The 20,480-nt window shown below is 36.8% G+C and overlaps 1 protein-coding gene across 2 annotated transcripts in view; it reads right to left on the minus strand.

Moving 5' to 3' along the window:
• cadm1b (cell adhesion molecule 1b) overlaps positions 1-18,831 on the minus strand; it is a 164,199-nt gene extending 145,368 nt beyond the window's left edge. Inside the window, exon 1 of one of the 2 annotated variants that reach the window (XM_059330980.1) lies at positions 18,713-18,831. In XM_059330980.1, the coding sequence (XP_059186963.1) occupies positions 18,713-18,788 (76 nt within the window). In that variant the 5' untranslated portion in view covers positions 18,789-18,831. The remainder of the gene's footprint in view (positions 1-18,712) is intronic. The other variant, XM_059330981.1, reaches the window with a different exon arrangement.
• Between the last annotated feature and the right edge of the window lie 1,649 nt (positions 18,832-20,480).

Consider the following 20,480-nt stretch of genomic DNA (forward strand, 5'->3'; position numbering starts at 1 on the left):
AAAGCTGAGAAAATTAGATAACTGTCAAAAAAACAGCAATTTCAGCTTTTCACTTAAATTTTGAGAAGACTTGATGATTAGTGTGGAGACGACTCTTAGCCATAGGTGTCATTTACACACTTACACGCTAATATTTCTCCCCACCATTTTTAGAAAGCATGATTTGTTAAAAAAAGTTCTGAAAAGTAGCTTGCACCAAGAAATGTTAACAAATGAGAATGCTTTGAGAAAGGCACATTTGCACAATAGGAAATCCTACAATGAAGAATAAATATAGTAAAAGAAATACCTAGCATACTGATATCTATATGGAAAACATTCACAGGATCATTTGCAGTTGTGGATGTGATGTATGAATTTAATGCTGAGTTTATTTTTCATTTTGTAGTAAAACCTGACTGATATCAGATATCACAGAAGTATTATATCTACTGGTGTTGATGTATATGTTTTCCAATCTGTGGTGATATGAAAATATTTTTAAGTACATTATAATTCAGAAAACGATGCGCTGGGTGATCATATAGCTATTGACTTTATTATTATTATTATTATTATTATTATTATTATTATTATTATTATTATTATTATCATTTAAATGGCCATACTAAACAAACATTGATGTTTATTTAAGTGTTTATTCATTTATTTTATTTTATTTATTATTTATTTCAATGGTCAGCAATTGACTGATACTGAATAACACTGATGTTTATTTAGCTATTTAATTAATTTAATTTATTCTTGATTTAAATGGTCAGCAACTGACTGATAGTGAACATAAACAGACCAAACCTGCTGTAATGTTTCACTCATACTGATTCCCCTCATTACCTAAAATCATATTATATGTTGAACATCGAATTAATTTCTTTCTTTTTTTTCATCTGAGCCCTTAAATCCTCAACATGTCTCCACACAAAGTGCTCCTCGCTCTCAGCAGCAAAAACGTCCTGTTTACAGCAATAAAAAATAAAAGATGGTCTCAGGCCAGATGTGGCAAGTAATGAGGATGTTCATACTTAATCATGAGGACTTTCCTCCAATTTCTTTCACAGAAAAGATGCAATCAAGACCAAGATCGTCAATGTGTGATGAAAAAACTCTTTACTCCTTACTATGACCTAAACCCTATTTATATCACAGCTACAACTGATATAAAATTCATTATTTACTGCATTATGTTTTAGAAAACACACAGTCCTATTAGAAAAGAGAAAGACAAGGTCAGACTGAGAGAAAATATGGCATATATAACAACAGATTTTAAGATTTCTTTAAAAAAAAACTTTCAACAGCTTCTAACGCTTCAGCACAAGCGAGGCTGCTTTCTGATGATTCAAATAATTCCAGCCCCTCTCTTCAAATGGAACATTTTGATGGATTATGCAGTCTCAACCTTCACCGCACTGAACACATTTGAATAAATGTAGATTTGAGATTTACTGAAAGATGAGGCCAACGTGTCAAAGTGATACACAACTGCATGCAAATGCTTACTTTGAAGCCGTAGCGTTACAAAAAAAATGTGGTGTGGAATTTCACCAACTTCCATGCAACAAAATAAATAGTTTTTCCATGTTAATTTAATTTGTTCAGGTCGCTGTCACACCACACATTGCTTATTGTCATATTTCTCTGACAGGCAGTAATGGCATTAACAGTGACACGTCTGCACTCTGAGGTCTGTCATATGAGCTGTTTTTATTACAGACAAAGTTTCCATTTTCCATCATATCATTAGAAATTCAAGGAAAAGAATTTTAAATGTGAAGAGGTTCAGTTAAATTGGCCTGAACGCACAATATAAAAAGGCAGAGGGAATAAAACAGCAATTTGTGCACACAGTGAGAAACAATCAGCGCCAACCTCAGAAGATATGACATTTGGGTACAAGTGACAAAAATGAAATCATGTACAACAACCCTATTACACATGTATGCCATTTGACAACCCTTAAGTCTACTGATATTTGAAGCAGAATAATCCACGTTGTGCAGGTCCAGACTATTTATTCATGCACAGATTGCGGTTCTCTCAGGCTTGGGAAATCAGCTTTTGCTTCAATACCGCCTTTGTCACACGCATACTTCCCTGCCCTCACTAACTACACTATCTCCCTGCCTGTTCAAGCAAAACTTTATGCTAAGTAAATCATTTACATCTCCCAAGCAGCCTATCTACATTTTCCAATAAAACCTAAATTGATGGATGTCATCTTAGTGCTCACAGGCAATAACTCCTGCTGCTTCGAAATAACAATATGTTTTGGTTTTATGAGGTCTAGACATGCTATTCTTTTTAATGACATCCCTAGGCCAGTGCTGTTTACATTTATTGATATCTGTTTTTAGACTGGAGCAGCTCTGTCTTCCTCAGAGGTTTCCTATACGCAGCTAACTTTGACTTATGCTGACAAAACAAAACTTTTCATTTGGCGAGTTAGGACCACAGAGCGTGGCTGTAAAAAAATATTTAGCTCATATATTTCTCTGGGATGCGTTTTTCTGAGATTAAAGAGAACATTTCTGCTATATTTGAAAATTCATAAAAGACAAATGTGAACCATTTTACAGTGCTGTTTTATTAGTTTTATTGAAGGTGCCAAATAACATCCACTCTGTTTTTTCCGTTTACAAATCAAGTTAATAACATCAGATTTATGTATCCTTTAAAACTCCAATTTGCAATAAATGGTATTGGGTGAATGCTAATAAACATTAAAACATAAAATCTAAGTGTAAATACATTAAATCTAATCAGCCACGCCACAGTTTAAATACTGTGTGTCTTTGATGGTGTTTCTGCACCATAACACTCAGTCTTAAATCCCCTGCAGACAAATTTTCTCACTCAGTTTACAGTTTTTCACTGTTTTCGTTTGTGCTCTCTCACTGATTACAAATGGAGAGGTTCAGTTAGAAGAAGGTGAAATCACATGTTTTCCTGCACAGGGTTGGCTCACATTACACTGATTAATTTTTAATTTTAATTTTATTTTTATAACCATCCATTGTACAATCAATCAATCTAATCTGAAAACTTCTATATAACTTCAAAATCAAACATTTAAAATATTATATATATTTTATACTTCATATTAATTTAAAAAAAAATCAAAGAGTCCCACAAATATCTTTTTTTCCCTCTTTAAACATTTTCAATGCAAATAAAATGTGTTTTGCACATTAAAAATGCATTCCGAATATTCATATTGAATTGATCGAAGCAAACTATATTCACAAAAACAGTACTTATTCCCTGTAATCTGATTATGTAATCCTGATTACATGTAATCCATTACTACCCAACCCTGTTCAATATCATGCACCAATCAGGATGTAGCAACATGAAAATCAGAAAGTGATGACTGCAGGTTTGTGCTCCAGGCTGCCGGGTGGAATTACTCTGGTAAGCTCTTCTCATACATTATCAGCAGAGTGTTTGAAGCTAGAAACAATTAGGGCCAATCACATCATCTCTCTTAAAAGCAGAGCTCTCTCCAGTGTGACGTACAGTTTGGTCGAGTGTGGAGGGTTTCGAGGAGTTCCTCCCCAGAGGAAACTCACTCTGGAAATGAAGCAATTCAAATATATACGGAGCAAAATGTAACTGCCAATCCCCCTTTTTTAAAACAAGTTTCAATCATATTGAAAGGCCAAAGGTCAACATATTTTCTCTGAGACATGATGCACACATTAACCTTTGTGTAGTCTTAACATTCTGCATACTCACCCACCGTTATTATCTTTTGAATAAAGCAGTTTCATTGAATTACAAATCCCAAATCTTATTTTTCATAAAGAAACATCCTCTCATGCATCAATAACTGTGAATATCAGGTTTTTCTGTCTTAACAGTTCAGAAAAAGTGATGTAAAAATGACAAACTTGAACTTCTTTGGCGTTATAATTATATGGTCCTAGATACGGTACAATAAGGAAATTGGTTACAAAATACTCATCTCCCTTTTTTAAAAATTTCATTCCCCCCCAATCACAAGGTGTATAAACAACAGTGAGATAAAACCTTTCAAGCAATTTGATTTTGAAAAATTAACATTTAGGTATTTTTTTTTCTGCTGTTCAACATATAGGCAGGTCAATTTTAACCCTTGAGTCAACGCAAGGGTTAACCAGATTTGCAGTGTTAAATAACATTGTACACATTACATAGAAATTAGAGCTGTCAAAATTAGCGCTGTCAATGCGATCATAACTCGTTTATGCAAAATCATTTTAACGCCACAAACTGTTTTGACACAGGTGGTGGTGTAATAACCCTCTGATCAAAATCAAATGACAACCAGCAATTAATGGATAAAGAAAAAGGTATTTTGAGTTTGAGTTGATTTTAAGTTAAATAACTACTGCATTGTTTATTGATTTACAATAATAAATCTACATACATTTGCATGAAGGCAAGTATATTTGTCCACTACTATGTTCATTAGAGGTATTAAATACTTGACAAATGTTCCTTTAAGGTAAATTTTGAATAGAGGAAAAAAAAGAGTGATTAGTTTGCAAGTAATTTGTAATGAATCATGGATAAGCAAGCGATTAAATATTTTAATCGATTAACATTTCCTTGTGAAAATAAAACTGCTGTTTGGTTTCTGTTTGGTTTTTCTAGATAAATAATTACTAAAGGCATTTCAGTTAGATTTGGTTGAGTCACTGCAGTGGAACTAGGGATGTGTTTATGGCTGCATAAACTGACAATTCCAGTAATTATCCTGTTTACAACTCACAAATAATGATATCCTTTTATGAACCGCTGCTGTGCCTCAAGAAAATAAGAGCACAAGTTGTGCTTTATGTCATGCGCTCACATGAAATTAGAGCCCTCAGACATTACACAAGAAACTGGTGGCATCATACAGCACATGCCACTGCTGTAGTAGGAGTGACAGAGAAAGAGCTTTTTTTTTCATGTGAACAACATTGAAGGTTACAAGAAATCCATATCGGGTTCATAAACAATATCAGGAACAAAGCAAAGGTTAGTCTGAGTGCACAAAGGTTCAGCACTGAGCCGCCGTGTCCATACGTTTCACCAGTTACTCCGCTCGTCTTAACGAGTCATTATTGTGCTGCATCATTATTGTGCTGTAACATCAAGGCACATTTAAAGAAATCCAAGACGATGGGTGAAAACAGCAACTCTGTGCTAATGAGTGCTGGCATGTGTTCTGCCTCGGAGGAGAGCAGAAAACCAATCGAAACAGTTTAAGAGAGGGCGCAGACTTTACAATGACCAATTAAATTTATGTGAGCATTGTGGACTGTCAGAACTAAATGAGCTCTGATTGCAGAAAAGAGCATTGAGTGCTAAAAGTACGTCTATGTGAGGAATGAACTTTGGTTGTTCTTTCAGCTTGTGTGCAAACTAAAATATAGATTTCTGCTTGTAAGCTGCAACGTCGTCCACAAAGACAAAGGTCCCTCTTGCTCAAGAGCTGTCACTGCACCTGCTGCAAGTGTAGCCGAGTGTGCGGAGGTGCCACTTTGTTATTCTGTCTGTGAGCTGTCTGGTTGCATCCACACATCTTATTTACTGTGTTTCTATGCATTTGTCTGCTGTAGCTTCTAGTCTTCATTCAAATGTGTAAAGTCACTTATACCAAGTACACAGCTACACTGTAAAAAAAAAAGATAAACAATAGCTACTCAATAAAATTGAGGCAACAGATTGCACGCAATTTTATTTATTAAATCTAACTACGTCACAAGTTGAGTTAATAAAAACTTAACAGGAAGTACCTGTCAATTAAAAAAAAAAAAAAAAATGGACTAATTCTTTTGTGTTGGATTCATTCAAAATTCTCTTGATTTAGAATTACATACACATAAAGATTATATTTAATGTGATCAAAATAAGTAGATTATATCTCAAACATTTTTATATTAAAGTTACTTAACAACTGCCTCAAAATCAAGGATGCATTTATATTTATTACATTTTATCAAATATATTAAGTCAAATGAAATGACTACATAATATTTTTTTACAGTGTATACAGTCATGGAAAAAATATTAGACCACTTTTTTCCTCAATTTCTTGTTCATTTTAATGCCTGGTACAACTAAAGGTACATTTGTTTCGACAAATATAATGATAACAACAAAAATATCTCTTAAGAGTTAAATTTAAGAGCTGATATCTAGCCATTTCCCATGGTTTTATTGACAATAACCAAAATAATGATTACACACTCTTGAGCTGTACCTTAATATAAATGTTAAAACGTTGGAAGACATTTATATCTGATTGTGTCTATTGACAGGTCAATATTTTTAGAAGTTAATAAAAAAGGAGGACAATTTGTCCTAATTGGAAAGTGTCCTTGTGTCAGTGGGTGTGGTCTGTCACAAAAAGGCATGAAACTTCAGAGCAGACTCACAAAGCAACATCGAAAATAGTACACTTTTGAGTATATTTATATATGCAAATATAACTGCTCTTCTATTTTTTCCAGACGCTGGTGGAACAAAGAACAAAGGACAGATGAAAGAATTAACTTGTGCAGGGAAAATCTGACAAGTGGAATCGGCTTATCTTGACAAATGAATAGCATTAATGAAGGTCTGACACATCCATCTGAGTACTTTTAGCAGTTCAGCTAGTTTGTACAATATAAGTTGTATCAGACTTTTAATAAGAAAGTGAGAAGTAAAAATAAAGTGCTGCAAAGAAGAAAAAAATAAAGAAAAACAAGCATCAACACATAGTGATTAAGAAAAAAACCTTGCACTGTTGACTCCATTAAGGCCCAAAGCTCATTAAGGGAGACTCAACCAGCTCCAACACCCCTTAGACCACAAAAAATATTCCATATTCCAGCATAACAGAGGCAAAACTAAATACAAAGTAAATAAAAAGTTATTAGTTAAATTAACAACAAAAAGTGTGAGAATATACAAGATTTGCAATTTAAATTATATTTTTAGGGCTTTGGTTGCAACGGTTTCTGCTTTCTACTGGACTCGATCATTTTTTCCAATCACAAGCACATATTCACCCACTAAAATTTGCATAGCTGGCCCATGAGGACATGCCTGATTACCTGCGGACCCCTCAGTATTTATTTCACTTTACCAAGCTCAGTTGCACACAACCTAAGTTGTCTGGGGCCCCCAGTGGTGTGGCTGTGGTGGCCAAAAAATATTAAACCACCCTTTTTCTTCAATTTCTTCTTCATTTTAATGTCTGGTAAAACTAAATGTACATTTGTTTGGACAAATATAATGATAACAACAAAAATAGTTTAATTTAAGAGCTGATATCTAGACATTTTCTATGGTTTTCTTGATAATAACCAAAATCATTATCAAGAAAACCATGGGAAATGGCTAGATATCAGCTCTTAAATATAATAATATATTAACTATAGATATGTGGCTCAGATATTTTTATGCCTCACATTAACAGCACATTGTTGGACTGAATCATTGTGGTCATGTAAATAATTATATAAAACAACATCACAAGTCCATGATGTTTTCAAAACAGACACATAATGAATAATCCATGCAACAATACTTAAAAAATGCATGTGTAGACTGACTGTTTTACCTAAAAGCTTTAAAATCATGTGGATGCTACACTGACTTCAAATAGCAAGAATGGTGCCTTTTTTATTCCAACTCTGTGCCCTGAACCTCTGTTTTTGCACGACGTGACAAAAACAAGGGTGGTCTAATATTTTTTTCCATGACTGTATATACGATGTGATCTGCACATACTCAGGTAGGCGCGTTCTGATTGGCAGGCTACAAGTTTCAGGAGGCAAATGCTAATCATGACTGTAGTACCCATAGATTCCAGTCTGTGCTTAAAGAACTAGGGTTATAACTAGGGTTGTCACCATACTAAAATTTTCAACTCAATACTGATACTCAGGAAAATATTCAATACTCGATACCATTTTCGATACCACAAGGATAAAAACAAAAACCCCAAAATTTAACTGAAATATTTACTTTATATTAACAAGAAAAATGCAAAAATTAACAGAACCACAGGTTAAATATTTATAATAAAAAACAGAACACAAAAAAAAAACTACAACTATGATAACAAGCTTCAGGTCTGAGGTAGTGCAAAAAATAAATAAATACAATAAACAATATCAATTAGAACAATATTTTGAGGTTGTATGGTTTAGCTGTTTAATAAGTTGTTCGATTGATACTTTTGAAAATGAGTATTGTATCCGGATACAATGTTTTAATATCGATACTTTTTTGAGTATCGATACTTTTGACAACCCTAGTTATAATACTGTAACCTTTGTTCTTCTTTTTTCTTTAAAAAGCAACCTCAATCTGGGGCTCAGAAGACCAAAGCTAAATAATTTCTGGGGGTCGCCAGATGATTGTAAAGAACAAATATTTAATATAAGAACATATTTTAGACTGTGGAATGTTTCACAGTGCTGGAAGCATCTTATGTGTTTTATTCAGGGCCCGGATGTCCTAGAACACAGAGTGGGTGCTGTTCCCTCGAGTCAGGGGGAGAGAAAAAAAAGTCACACAAGGTATCAAAAATCCAGAGTGCCTGCAGCACATTGGACAACACCTAGGTACTAGCTGATAAAACCAAACAAACTCTCGTCACAAATAAAGCACATTTTATTAATTAGAGCATCTGCAATATTCACTCAGAATCAGCAGGGTGAATCTGATAGAAACAGCTGTTTATGTCAGTTTGCAGCTCTCTCTTGTCGTCATAGATAGGGTGAGAGGGTTGCGAATACCAACCTAATTATTCGGGGGAGTCGTAACTCAAAAAGGTTAAGATCCACTGTTTAAAAGCATAATCAGTGATTTAAGTATAAACAAAGCTGTAATATCAAAAATCATATCGGCATCCACTATAAATCCTGCATTGATTTGCAGTATAAATTGTAAACAAATAAAAATAAATTACTTCTAATATGTTTTTTAGTTTCAGACGTATATTATTTTTTTAAAAAGGTTGGATGTGAAACATCGATAACTCAGGTAGATGAATATATACTCTAAAGTAAAAAGAAACTCAAACCCAAATTCTGGGCTGTGTCTCAAATCCAAACTACATACTAATTTAAATCGCTTTGTTGTGTTTTCACACTGGAAAATATATTCAAAACAAAATCACACATTAAAATTAAATGTAAAAAAACAACTTGATTTTTGGTGCTGTATATGGATACCCTTTACTCCCACAATGGCATTCTCAAAGGATAATACACGCTTACTATGTGAGAAACAGCTTCAAGAACAAAACAGAAACAACAACAACTCATTAAATTGAAAAAAAAAATCTCTCCTCATTAATTCTAGTTGACAGCAGCATTTTAAAGTTTGACAACCGACAGCACAAGTATCATTAACACTGTTAAGTTAGTTAATTTCTTGTATTCTAACTGCAAATGCAGTATACTATAAACATCAGTCAGTAGTCATTTAGAATTTAGATAGAGTTATAATCTTAAAAAAATGAAGAGGAAATACCTACTACATGCAGGTAATCACACACACAGCAACCTACAAAAGCCTGACCATGTGGCGGCTTTGATCATAATGATAGTGTGTGTCTGTGAGCTGTGGAGGTGTTTGGTAACCTTTTATCAATGAAAATAATGTTCTGTTATGCTAAGCACAGACATGGATTGGATTTGGAAATAGAAAAGCTGCCGTGCAGTGAGCTCCACATCTGAACTGCAGGCCAGTTGATCGTTTGGCAGCTTTACTTTCCTTGTTAGCTACAGACAGACCGCTATTTGGGAGGCGATGGATCAAGCCCATATTTCCTTTCAAATACATTTACCTGTCATCTCAGATGTAAACAATGTGACTTTGAGTTTCCCTCTTCCATTAGCTCTATTGCCTCCCATGTCTCTCCGCAGTGCAATGACTCAAGTATGAGATGTAATCAATAGGCTTCTGGTTTGGGTGAATGAGTCTTAGTGCTTGGTTTGCACAGTCTTGATCAGCCTGACAATGACAGATTATAGTGCTGTATTTGAGAGTAATTAAGATGGGTCTATCGTCACGCTGATAACTCAAGAGCATGATGCCCCCAAGGCATGCAGCACCAACCTGTCAGACAACAGCTCTCTTCTGTGTAAACAGCATCAACATTTTCTTATGATTCACCTTCAGAGGAGGCAAAAAATCCTGCATCGACTGTAAATTCTGTAAAGATGATCTTTCACTTTTCATTCAACAGACTACTACTACAGGACTGTCAAGTATACATTTAAATATATATATTTTAAACTGAGCATGTGAATGCAGTATATTATATACAGTATATACTTCTATTTTCTAATCCCATCACTCAAACAACAATAACCTTTTTTTTAACGCTGATATCAGTGCATTTCTGTGGAAAAACTCACTTCTTCCCTTCGGATTTAAAATCACTCTGATGTCCATTAGTTGCAAAAAGAAGTCCAATATGGAAGTCTATGAGAAAATCACCCCACTTCTTACTTGATTTATTACCTCAGAGAACATTTTATTAATGAGTTTATGGTCTCAATCACTCATTTTAGGTTTTCTTCATTACAGCATGATGTTTATTTTGTAATTTATGTTTCCGTCCAAAAAAAGCAGAGTATGCTTTAGGATGATGATATCTTGTTATTAACAAGTAGCTACCAAGGCGACCTAGAGGCATAAAGCATATCCGTGGCACTGTGTACATTTAAACAGACATGAACTTAAGAAGTTTGACCCTCTAAGCTTGTGATTTCAGTTCATGAAAGTTAATTATAACATTTTTGACCGCCTAGCTAGCATTAGCTTGTAGCTACGGCCAAATTGCCATTCTCACTGTTTGGTCTTCAGAACACTCGTCCACCATCCAACAGGTGACGTCACAGTGACTACATCTACTTATTTTATACCGTCTTTTGCTATAACCAGCAGCTGGCTATCTGAGTGTAGCACAAAGACTGGAAACAGAGCGAAACAGCTAGCCTGGCTTGGTCCTAAAGTTGCTCAAATCTGCTAGCCAGCACCTCTAAAGCTCACAAATAAAATCGTTTTTTTTAATAACAAAAAGTGCTTTGACTGAACTTGCCATTTCATCGAAAACTGAACATTTTAGGTCAGTTACAATGTATTTTGGACCTGAATACATTGTAAGGGAGTTTATATTTTCCTTTTACTGTATGTAATGTTTTTTTTTAAACTTGCTTGTTATTTCCAGCTGGCATCCTTCAGTGTATTGTCCAAATAAAATTAGAGGAACATTAGGGTGCTGTGGAGGCACTGCTGAAAAGAAACATAGAAAGTTGGAGGGACTGGGCCATTCTAATGTTGTCCCCAAGGCTAGCAGCATCCTGCTGTGTAAGGGAATAATATTTCATTCAGTCTGCATAAATGCATTTGCAAACAGCACTCCAACAAGAAAGGGAGGGACTGATTCCAGGGGAATCTGTTAAGCAAGTAAGTACCTGTCCCAGTATCTCACTGTCTCTAAGCAAGAATTAGATATTTTACATTTTTACTCTTATCTCAGAGTAAAGCATGGCATCAGCAGGACATTGTTTTTCTATTAGCAATGCAAGTTTTATTGATTAGTGTTGTTGGCACGCTCTTGCACGTCGTACCTGTACTTTAGATATTTTCCAGAGTAGGCGCATTACTTTCAGCTGCGTGCTTCAGTTTACAGAGGACTCCTGGTTCACTTCATTTATTTTTCCAGGCTCAGATCTGCCCAAACAAGCCCAGAGAGGAGACAGAAAGGTGCTGCTCCTCTACTGTTGTCTGAGATGCAAGCTGAGCTCTGCCAGATAGAAAAAAAGCTCTCACCTCCAGATTTCAATACAAGTGAATGGCCTGCCATCAAACCTCAGAGGACATCGTCGATCAAACTGGTCCAAAAGAGGCTTGGGCCGGCCAACTCCCAAACTCAATATCTCTAAATGCCACCAAAATAAGAAACTATGCAATGATAAGCTGACTCATTGGTAATTTTTCTCAGTAAACCAGACAAAAACCTTTCTAACCCATGAAAGCCAACCACTGGGCAAATAGTGATTAAAGCAAACAAATCTTTTTCATTCCCATTCAAGCAGTGGATTAGCGGGAGCTCGATAACTGAATTTATTGATTAGAGATTCAGTCTTCTCTCTCAGAAAGAGTCCTTTCTCCCCCACATTGATCAGCAGTTATTTAGTCTTAATGTTGTGACTTCTGGTCTGAGACTCATCCACTCGCCAGGTTCTCTTTTTGTTGAATTTCTCCTTCACTGTGACGGACCTTAACACTGGATAGTTGATTGAAAATATCATCTATATATTTTGGTAACAAAATTGCTGTTGCCATCATCAGTCTAAGTATGTTTTTGCCTATTTTTAGGCTGTAATCGTGGTTCCCCCTTTAGGCAAACAATGTCATTTTGAGAGCTGTAATACTCTGATGGAATACATTAGTAAGAAGCAGATCACTGGTGTCTCAGATATTGCATATGACACACAGATGAGTGAACAAATTATGTACAGGGCCCCCTTGGGCTGATCAGAGTAATTTTTGATAATGTGAGATGCATTCCCACCATCTGACAAAATACAACCAAGTTTACAAATGTTGCAGGGTCATGCTTCCCCCAATCCAGTTCAATTTGATGTGCAAGACCAATCATAAATATATAGGTGTCTAATGTTATCGGCATATATGTTGTCTGAGTACAGTTGCACCGTCACACTGTTGCAAAATCAGTGCAAAATGCAGAATGTTTCCCCTCTAAATTCGGTATCAGCCTCATAACTCTTACATCGGTCTGGCCTTAAATAAAAGCTATTCTCTAAAGAAATCTAATGCAATTGAGTGAATGTTTTTCTGTTAACCTTATGCTCAGTTCAAACTACTAAAACCAGCAGATTTAACAGATGCACATTTATCCTGCGAACTCTACTCCAGCATAGTATTAATAACATTTTAGATTAGAAATGTTGATTACACTAACTCCTGTGCTACCTATGTTATCTAACTTAAAGAAAGTAACCCAGGCTGTTTTTTCCCTCTTTTTAGGTGGCAGGAGTGAAAATTAGTCATGTCGTTGTGTAATCACTTCTGAATGATGAAGACAGTTGGAGAACAATTGGATACAAAATAGGATGTACGTAGGCTGATTCTTTTCCTTGGCAGTTTTTTTCCCCAAATGATGTACAGACTTTATGGCATTCTAATATCAAGTGGCTAAAAATAGTGCATATATCTGCTGTAAATAGGGAAGAAAAAAAAGGGCAAATGGCCCCGTCTGACCCTCCTGGTTTTGGCCTGAGCTATGAATGTTTGTAGCGTCTGTCTCCATTCCTGGTATGGACCAGATTTAACTGCAATCCATCCAGAAAGAAAAAATCAAAGAATCATTAAAGCCATGAGAGTTTATCCTTATTGCAGATCTATGAAGCAGCTCAGTGAAATCATTTTGTGGCAGGAGACAATCCAGCAATGACGGCATTTAGTAAATTCAGCATTTAGCAGCAGATGGATTTTCCCTGCAGTCCCTGAACTACTTCATTTCAAAATTATTTGGCAATACCGCACACTGTAGTAACATTTAGGGAAGGTTTAAAGGTATCAAAGTCTGAATCTCATCCAGTCTTCGTAAAAACACAATTACTGGCATCTGTGATGTTCTGTGTGGGAGACAGATGAACGGTCAGATCACTTCTCAGCATTTTTAGTATCTTCATAATACTGAACTGGATTCTAATTTGTTAATTTTTTTGTGTGAATTACGGTACGGTGCAGGTTTACAGCGGATATTCGCCCAAAGGAAGTACTGTGCTTTGACTGCTCCACAGCCTTAATGGTGGCTTGTAATTGCTCCATCACCCATACTAATGTGCACTCTGTGCCCCTTTCAAAACAAAAACATTGCATTTCCTTTTTTTTTTTCTCATTGTGGACCTGATTGTCACCGTCTGAGCATCGCAGCCAATAGAGTGAGGTCTCTCAGATCCCGGGAACAGAGAGAACAATGTCATATTCATAAGCGGAGACATCAGCTCTCCTCCTCATTACCACAGCACAGCCATGAATGGAAGCTTCTGTCCCCACTATCATGAAAGGACCTGTCATCTGTCTGTTTCTGCTAATTGACTGTTTACTACATTTTAACTCAGACGGACAGACAGATAGACAGACAGACAGACACATTTTTCATCGTCCTCAGTTTGTCATTCAGCTTGACACAGCAGTACAAATCCCTTACAGAAATGTCCCGAGTTTCTACTTACTACATGACTCAAAGTGATAGCACGTCTACAGCAGCACTCCTGTGACCTTGGCAAAACAACCTCATACAGTATTTACTTGAAGGTCCTATTATTAAGCATGTGGACAAAAACCCTTGTACCCAGCACCCAAGGTGACGTTTCTAAGGAGAGATTCGACTCTTTCAGGAACTGAAAAGAACCAAGGATAGAAAGAGATTTTCTTTTTTTCTCAACATGGACTTCCATAACCAACTTCTTTCTGTGTAAACTGGCTGACTTGCCCCAACCTCTGACTTGGAAGGACAAACACTAAAGTGAAATCTGCCTATTCACTCCAAGCTGCAAGGACCCTCTGCGCTCAAATCCATTTTTTAATATCTCAAAAGAGAGCATGACGTTCGATCGTGGACGCACATTCACACACTTGCCATGCTCAGAAGAGGTAGTCATGGTTCAAAAACATTCGATTTACAGATGAGAACTTCACACATACACAGCAGCAAAAATTCAAAGCAGATACAGCAGAAAATACAGCCTGGAGGTGTGATGTACCCACACGACTTACTTTGTTACATCTCATACCAGTGGATACATCCTTTACATGCATTAGCTGCCAATTCTCTGCCAGCCCCTCCCTTTCCAACAGTAAGATGAGCTGCCACCGCATAAAGTAGTGCCATGCATTATCTAGCAATTAGAGTGAGGCTTATTAAGCAGAGTTTAATGTAAATTTAATGAGCAATAAATTCAATTTCTTTAAATAGAAGAGTTTATTATTGTTACAAATGATGTACTGTGGTGATCTCGAACGTACAGGCGATGAAATACTTCACAAGTGGGCACATATCAATGGGCCATTAAGTGCGGTATTAAATTTATCCTGAAACATGGTACTGTAAGTGCTATTTTATACAGATCGTGGAGAGAAGGCCACTTCAGTTTGCTGCACAGATAGCGCTGATGTACTGCGTGTGGCTCTGAGGAGATATCTGCCGGAGGAAGCAGGTATCAGATACTTGATTACTTCATCAGTCACTCAACAGAAAAAATGTCAATGGTTTCAGCTTCTAAATAGTGCTTTGCTTTATTTTCTGTGATAATTAGCTGTTAAAGTTTGACATTGATCAGACAAAGCAAGCAATCTGAAGGAGTCACCTTTATGAAGTTTTATATTATAGTCTGGCATTCTGTAGACAGGGGTGAATTAACTGTAATTGAGTATATTTTCCCAAGTGTTGTATTTAAGTGCAATGTTAATGTATTTGCATTTGAATAGTTCTGTTTTCATGATGAAGTCATGCATTGAGACATCATTATATGCAATTATATTGTATAAATTGATATTAACAAGCACATTCTAACTCAGGTTACTCAGAAAAATTGTTGTGATTGCATGTAAACATAGTCAGCGTTTACTTTTTTTCTCTCCATAATTTCATTTGAAACTGTTATGTTCATTTTGAGGGAATACTTTTCATTTGTCACACACAATTCACAAAGGAGTATTCAAAATGGGCTTTACTGTGCAGTTATTTCATTTGGCCTTTTTATTTTCTTAATTAGACAGCAAACATGCAATACCGTGATATACTGTGGTTATCGAGATATGAAATGACCAGGATAGAAATACTTCTACATTTGAAAGGCAAATATTGTACTTTTTATTTCCCTTTTTTTGGACAGCAGCAGTTACATTGCAGAAAAAAACATTTTATCCACATAACCAAAGATGTGCTAATACCAAGATGTTGAATTTGTATTCATTTGACTACCCAACACTATAAAAAGAAGTTAAATGTAGCCCCAACTTGACCATCTGTTACATTCAAATGCTGTGCACACATCCTGTTAATGCATCAGCAAAAAAAAAAAAAACACTCACCGAGGAAATGTTTATACATAATGAAGTTTAACTTTTGATACTTTAAATATAATTTGCTGTTTTTACATATTTGTATCAAATTGAATGCAGGACTTTTACTTGTTATGGAATATCTCACAGTGTTTGCTGCTTAAGTTAAGCACCTGAATATTTCTTCTAGCACAGCCTCGAGGTGGCCTTTTCTTTAGCACCAAACACAAGTATGCATATAAAAGTATGAAAGTTCTTCCTGTAGGCCCCAGAATGCACCACTGATTGCAATTGGGGGAAAATAGGGAGATCAATTCTTAAATGAGGAAATAAAAAACTACCAACCACCAGAACACACATTCTGTAAGCAAACACAAATTGAGGGCAGAACAGCACACTGCTAGCAGATTTCAGCAGTATCAGTTTCAAAGCCAAACCCGACCATAAGCAGCAAGAGACGGACATCTTCAATTACTCTCTCCGTCACGTGCCAACTGGCAACCAAGAGCACCGTAACAACTGTATGTTTCCTTTTGTTTCTCTGAGATCCCGTCCTTCAGTGGCGCCTTGAGGCTTCATGACAGCTCGTATTGATCCACTTCACCATCACTCAGCCCTGACGAATGACTTAAAGCTGGCAATAAGTGGGATTATGCAACCTTCTGAAATTCGACCATCTGATATGCTATAACAGGCCGAGCCCCAGGAGACGCGGGGAGAGAAATACTGCTAAACAGATTCTTTGTTAAAATGCAAAGTGTCAGCATTTCATAACAGGATGCTCAGCCGAGGCGGCTCTTTAGCTTCATCGGTCCCTCTAAGAAAAACTCTCTCTTATGAAGCTCAGGATCAGCCGTCTTTCTTTAATTAACCCCCTTCCCTCGGCGTCTTTATACCAAGCTGAACACCTTTTGTGACAAGCAGCATCCAGTTAGAGAGCCTCAACAGATTTAGAGACAAAGTTCAAATCCACTGATTCTGGATTATTAACAAAGAAAAATTGGAAGCTGTCAAAAAGCAGACTGTCAGCACTTCACAAAACAAGAGCATGGGCCCTTTTTACTGCTCCCAGCAGCTGGCTCGAAGGCAAACAAATGAAAAACCTGGGGTCAGATCAAACCTTCTCCATCTCAGGGATTCTACCTGAACCAAGAGACCGCATCAGTTTCCTGCTGCTGCTTCTTCCTCGGTGTATTGAGTTTGAGGTTATTGTGCATTCATGATGTTTTGTTTTTTTATTTGACTGAGAGGTTAATTAACTTAATGTGACAAAGAGACTCAAGACAATGCTGTAAATGTCATTCAACTGCTATTCAACACAGTCCATAATACATTCAACAACTGTGAAATGAAAGCCTTGTAAAAAAAAAAAAAAAAAAAAAAAATCCCACTGTAAAAAATTACTTTAGCCAGTAACGTCAATTTGGGAGCCAACACACACAGTGACAGGCTTTGATGAGTTTCTGCAGACCTGTTGATGGGTGATGCAGATACCACTGTATGTAGCAGCTGATGGCGATATCATAAAGAGAAATGAAATCAATAAGAAGTCGCTCAACTGGACTTCAAGTGTAAACCTGTCATCGCAACTGTTGCTTGCCGTTTTAACAACCCGCGGATTGACAACACAACAACATGTCCATCCTACCGCTGGGAGGGATTTAAAGCGGCTGCTAGCTGACATTTTTAACCGCTTCACATGCGTCAGTATTGTCAGCAGATACGTTTTCCAGGAAAAAAAAGAGAAAAAAAAAACACTGACGCATGCAACTCTGATGCAACCGCGGTGGAATAACGGGGGAAATAGATCGGACTGTGGGACTGCAATGGTCGTGAACATTCAGGCGACCCTGGTTCACGCAGTAAAGAAAAAATATTTAAAAAAAACAAAACAAAACCCAACAGCAGCGACATGGCAGATTTACATCTCCAGCCACACTGACAGGAGGAGAAGTGAAGACTGCGGACTGGAACACACACACTGGCATCAGAGAGGCTGCAGTTGTGCGGCCAGAGGACACTGTTCGAGACTAGAGCTGCAATGCGTGTTTTTCCTCCAAAGCGCACCTGAAGCGCAGACTTATTTGTAGACAGTGGGATGAGTTGGGACGGTGAAGGTTTATGCGGTAAAAGGATACAAGTGCGTTTGAGTCGTGCTCTCTCGTGACCGGAGCTGAATCGGTCTCGTTTCATAATAAAAGCGCCACGTTTTCACTGTGCATTGCCTTCAACTTGTCCTATAGAGCTAAACACAGCACGACTATTTCACTCGATTATCACTGCTCATACTTTCTTTCCGCTGATGCGATTGTGCAGCACTAACACTACTTTTTATGGCACTCCTCTGTAGTAGCCGATTGCAGCACAACTCAGGGCGACACCCTTTCAATCAGCGCTCAAATTAGCAGATAAGTAGCCCAACAGACACGAGAAACCGCGTGGATATTTTGGAGTCGACAGCGGCATCAGAGAATCAGAAAGTGATGCTGAGATTTGAGGGGAAGCTTGTGCGCATCGAGCGCGCAAACGCACCACAACTTCTTCTCCCCGGTACTCCTCTGGCTTTAAGCTGAGAGAAAGCGGCTAAATCTGCATCGCAGGCACACACACACACACGAGACACCAAAAAACTTACCTTTCAGGAGAAACGCCGCTGAAATCACGAAAACAGAGAGAGTAATAGCGAGAGATCCGCTCCCCGTGATCGCCATGTTGGACACCTGCTTGAGACTGGCGGCGCTAAATCACCTAGAGACGGCCATGGGATGAAAATGTAGACACATGAGAGGCGGAGGGAGGGCTCAAGCAGGGAGCCTGCTATCATATTGGGCTGCATTATGTTGCAATGACATCTAGGCCTATAAAATAATACAGCAATATTACAGTGATAGCTTTTAAAAAACTGCTATACTGACCGTATAGATTACCACTGAACACCAAAGCCACACTGTAATTCCCAATGGGAATATTGGAGGGATATTACAGTGATACCATGGGAAGTATAAAATACAATGGAGCGAGGTGAGGTAACCATAAACTCACCACCGAGAACCGCAGACACTTTATAGGAATATTATAGTAATTTTCTTTTACGGTTATAGTCTGTTAGTTCATGTGGGTGAGACCAACATATACTCATCTGGCTGCGCTTTGGTTTTATAGCTGAAGCACAAATGAGATAAAACAGCATTTAGTTTATGTTTATTATACAGTCATCAGGTCAATAGCAGTGTAAGCTGCTGTTTGTTCACCAGAGTGTGTATTCTCCTCTGTTTTAGGACACTTTAAAGGCTGCCAATAATGAAAGCATGCGTTTAATTAACACTGTTTTGTGGAAAAACATTTATGCAGCTTTTTATCAACACAATTCAAATCATACTGCAACATGTTGAGTTAAAAATGAATTCAGTGAAGCTGAAATAACAAAAAAGAAACATGTGGGCCAAAAGGGCAACAAGGCGGGTGCTCAACCATACACAAACACAGTGGTGCAAAGTATTGAGATTCGTTATTTAAGTAAAAGTTTAAATAAAAACACAATGTTACAAATAAAAGTCCTGCGTTTAAGGATTTATTTATACTAGTCTAAACAGGAAAATATACACTAAAAATGCTGGGTTGAAAACAAGTAGTTCAAGTAGAAAACAAGTAGTTTTCAACCACATGGATGGGTAAATCTTTGACAGCGCACACACTGTGTTAATCTAAGTCTGCAAGATTTAGTTTAGCAAGAAGTGTTGTTTATTCTACCCAAATTTTGGTCTTATTGATTAGAGTTCTGGCTAATTTAACCTCACAGATGCACCATTGTTACTGCCATGTCTCCTGACAGTAAAATCTGTAAATCTGTTAGTCTACATTTCAAAATACGCTTAGGATTTGGTATTACAAATCAAATTAAAGCATGCAAGTAAAAGTACTAATCTGCTGATTAATTTCTCTATTGATCAATTGTTTGTTTGGTTTGCAAAACTGGGGGAAAAAGTGAGAAATGCTGTCACAGTTGCAGATGCTTGTAGTGGATAAACCTCTAAATAATTAGAAAATAAATTTGAATTATCAAAAGGAAAAAGCAGAAAATCCTCACATTTGAACCATAAAACATTAAAAATGACAAATTATTATTAAAGCAGTTGGCAGAAAGCTGATTATTAATGTCAACTCTACCTGTATAGTTTGTTCTTTTTCCATATGTTTTGTATGCAGAAACCATAATTGTGAAGTTAATGGTGACGAGAGATAATTAGTGAAGTAAAAAGCACCATATTTCTCTCTGAGATGTTTTGCAGTAGAATATAAAGTGTCAAGTATTGGAGTAAATATACTTGGAATGTACAAAACCTGCCTGATTAAAGGACTAATCAGTAAAGTTAGGTGAAACTCCAGTCCTCAAGCCACTTTCA

This window comes from Centropristis striata, chromosome 4, assembly GCF_030273125.1.
Source record: "Centropristis striata isolate RG_2023a ecotype Rhode Island chromosome 4, C.striata_1.0, whole genome shotgun sequence".
In the NCBI taxonomy this organism is placed as follows: Eukaryota; Metazoa; Chordata; class Actinopteri; order Perciformes; family Serranidae; genus Centropristis; species Centropristis striata.